Consider the following 2,655-nt stretch of genomic DNA (forward strand, 5'->3'; position numbering starts at 1 on the left):
ATCGGAAGGATACGGAACAGAGAGAGCAGTGTTAAAAGCTTACATTTTTAAGCCAGTAAGGTTGGTACTTAAATATATAAATGGAAAACTAGAGTCCTTAAGGTAACAAAGGCTACAAAGGACAGGGACAGCGCATGACCTATTATATCCAGCAATCCATATGGGGACTGAAAACTTTGCAATGATGACAATTACTGAAGATATGAATCAACTAAAATAGTTGACAGGGACAATTCTTCCATCTTTGAAAATATCTACATCAAATCTGTTTAAATAGATTTTCATCTGCATAATATAACACATTCTGACAAGACCACCACCTCCACCAATGTGGTCAGTGTTGTGCTGTAAAATGTTTAATAACTGAGGGACCCCCCCCCCCTCGAGTGCACAAATTTTGTGCACTGGGCTACTAGTTAATTATAGTACATATTACTGTTAATTCTTACTATTATGCTAGGTATAGCTTAATAGTGATAATATTTCTGAGTACAGCAATAATAGTAATAACATTTTTAAATAGCTAAATAAGAATTACACTGTATGTAAAGGTAGATTAATACTTTAGAAACAGAATGGATCATAAATATTGCCAGATATTTGAGGTCATCCAGCTCTTGAACTTGCAGATATTTTACTTATAAGCTATTATGAACCACATTAACTATATGTAATAAATATATTACTTACCTCCTGGGATTCTTTGGAAAACTTTGCTCAAAGTGTCTCCAGTTATTATGTTGTAACTTATCATGGCTAAATACATAATTAAAATAATACAGTCACCAACAATTTTCATATTGAATATTTTGAAAATAATCAGTTACTACTTCACAAGTATTGGTATAATCCTACTACTTTCAAATATCAATTTTGATTACCAACATGTACAACTTAAAAATAACTAGACAATAGATTTTTGGGAGATTATCAATTTGTATTAAAAATATTTTCACTTAAGCATTTTTAAATAATGGTGAGTCTTTTAAAATGTGACTTACTTGTCATTAAAATTCAGTTTCCAAATCATTTTTCAGGAACACATGTATTGCTCAAAGTGAGTATTAATAACAGAAAATTGTAAAGGCTCCAAAATATCTCCTCATTTAAAAAGTAAGATTTTTGAGAAATATGTTCTTAGTCTTTGGTGGAGACTTAAGAAACTAATGGTTTAAATAATAGCTTCTGTATTACTATTACAATTTGGCCATTGTTGAATGTTAACATTTTACTTAAGAAGTGCTAGGTGACATTTTCACCATTATGGTACATGGCTTCCATAAATCCTTAGGTTTTCAAATTGTATTTCAGCCTTAGAAGAAATCTATTGTTCCTCTCATTCACTTTTAATCCCAGATCATTCTATTTTTCACCAAACTAGGGAAGCACAAGCACTAACCTAATGAAAATTACTCTCATTTTTTGTCAATGAAATACTCAGAAAACCAACCAAAAGGACCAGGAAATAAGTAGAAATGGCTAAAGAAGTAAATGCTTAATTTGGAATATATTTCAATGTCTGGTACTCTTTAATGACTAAGCAATGACTATTAAAACTATTTTACTCAGAAATAGAAGTATGTTTATGCAAATAAGTAGAATATGTATCTTCACATTCATCTTACCTATAAAAGGATACAAAAACTGTAGAACAGAGAGGAAGAGATACCCTGGAAAGCCAAAGGTTTTATTGACCAAAGACTGGTAAGTGTCTGTTCCAGAGAGAGTCCCTCCTTTTATCAACAAAACAAGGGAAAAGTCTGTGGCAAAAATAACAAACAAATGTCAGATTATATTTAATACAAAGGTTTTTTCATGTTTTTGACTTAAATAAAAAGAGATTTTTTAAAAAGTTTAATTTCATGCTACAGTAAATTAGCATAGCAAGCCTTACTTTCTTTTCATTATATATTACTTTTCATGAAATGGTACTTTTTCCAGTTATGTATTTTTCAATCAAGATACCAGTATACTTAACACATCTATGCAATGAACTGGACAGAAGAAGGTGCGGAGACTAGAGTCAAGCATTAGTTTTTCATTTTACTTCCTAATTAACCAATGCAAAGACTATTACGATGTGGCTCAATCATCTATGCAATGGAATGTAGGTAATCAAATATTTCATAGGCATTCAACATCTGAAGACTGAGAATGAAAAATGCTGTGAGCATACATAAAAAATAGATTATGAGACTCAGATCATTTGTTTTATAATAAAGTACAACTAGTAACTCTATTTTATAGTTATTATGGTTGAGAGCACTCTAAGAATTTTTGAAATTTATAATTTAAAGATTTAAGTTTCAATTTTAGAGTTGAATATTATACAATTAAAAGTTAATTTTTTCCCCAATTTACTCGATGAATCTAGTGAATGCCATTTAACCTAGTGAACAACAATGCAATGTATTGGGTACATAGCTATGCACAGGGTGTGATTATTGCTCTTTTCTTTCTTTTTTTTTCTTTAAATATATTTTATTGATTTTTTACAGAGAGGAAGGGAGAGAGATAGAGAGTTAGAAACATCGATGAGAGTCCCACCAACAACACAGAGCAGGGTAACGATTAAAAAACCAGCTCTGAGACTCCGCGGAGTTCTGGAAGGTGGAGCCCTGCGAGTTCCCACAGCCTCCCAGGCTCTTGTTTACA

The 2,655-nt window shown here is 31.4% G+C and overlaps 1 protein-coding gene across 1 annotated transcript in view; it reads right to left on the reverse strand.

Annotated features, from left to right (window-relative positions):
* SLC38A11 (solute carrier family 38, member 11) overlaps positions 1-1,755 on the reverse strand; it is a 37,768-nt gene extending 36,013 nt beyond the window's left edge. The window contains exons 1-2 of the mRNA XM_014534165.1: positions 1,626-1,755; positions 691-756 (exon numbers count right to left, since the gene is read on the reverse strand). Of these exons, the coding sequence (XP_014389651.1) occupies positions 691-754 (64 nt within the window). The 5' untranslated portion in view covers positions 755-756; positions 1,626-1,755. The remainder of the gene's footprint in view (positions 1-690; positions 757-1,625) is intronic.
* Between the last annotated feature and the right edge of the window lie 900 nt (positions 1,756-2,655).

Source organism: Myotis brandtii, unplaced genomic scaffold (genome assembly GCF_000412655.1).
Source record: "Myotis brandtii unplaced genomic scaffold, ASM41265v1 scaffold125, whole genome shotgun sequence".
NCBI lineage: Eukaryota > Metazoa > Chordata > Mammalia > Chiroptera > Vespertilionidae > Myotis > Myotis brandtii.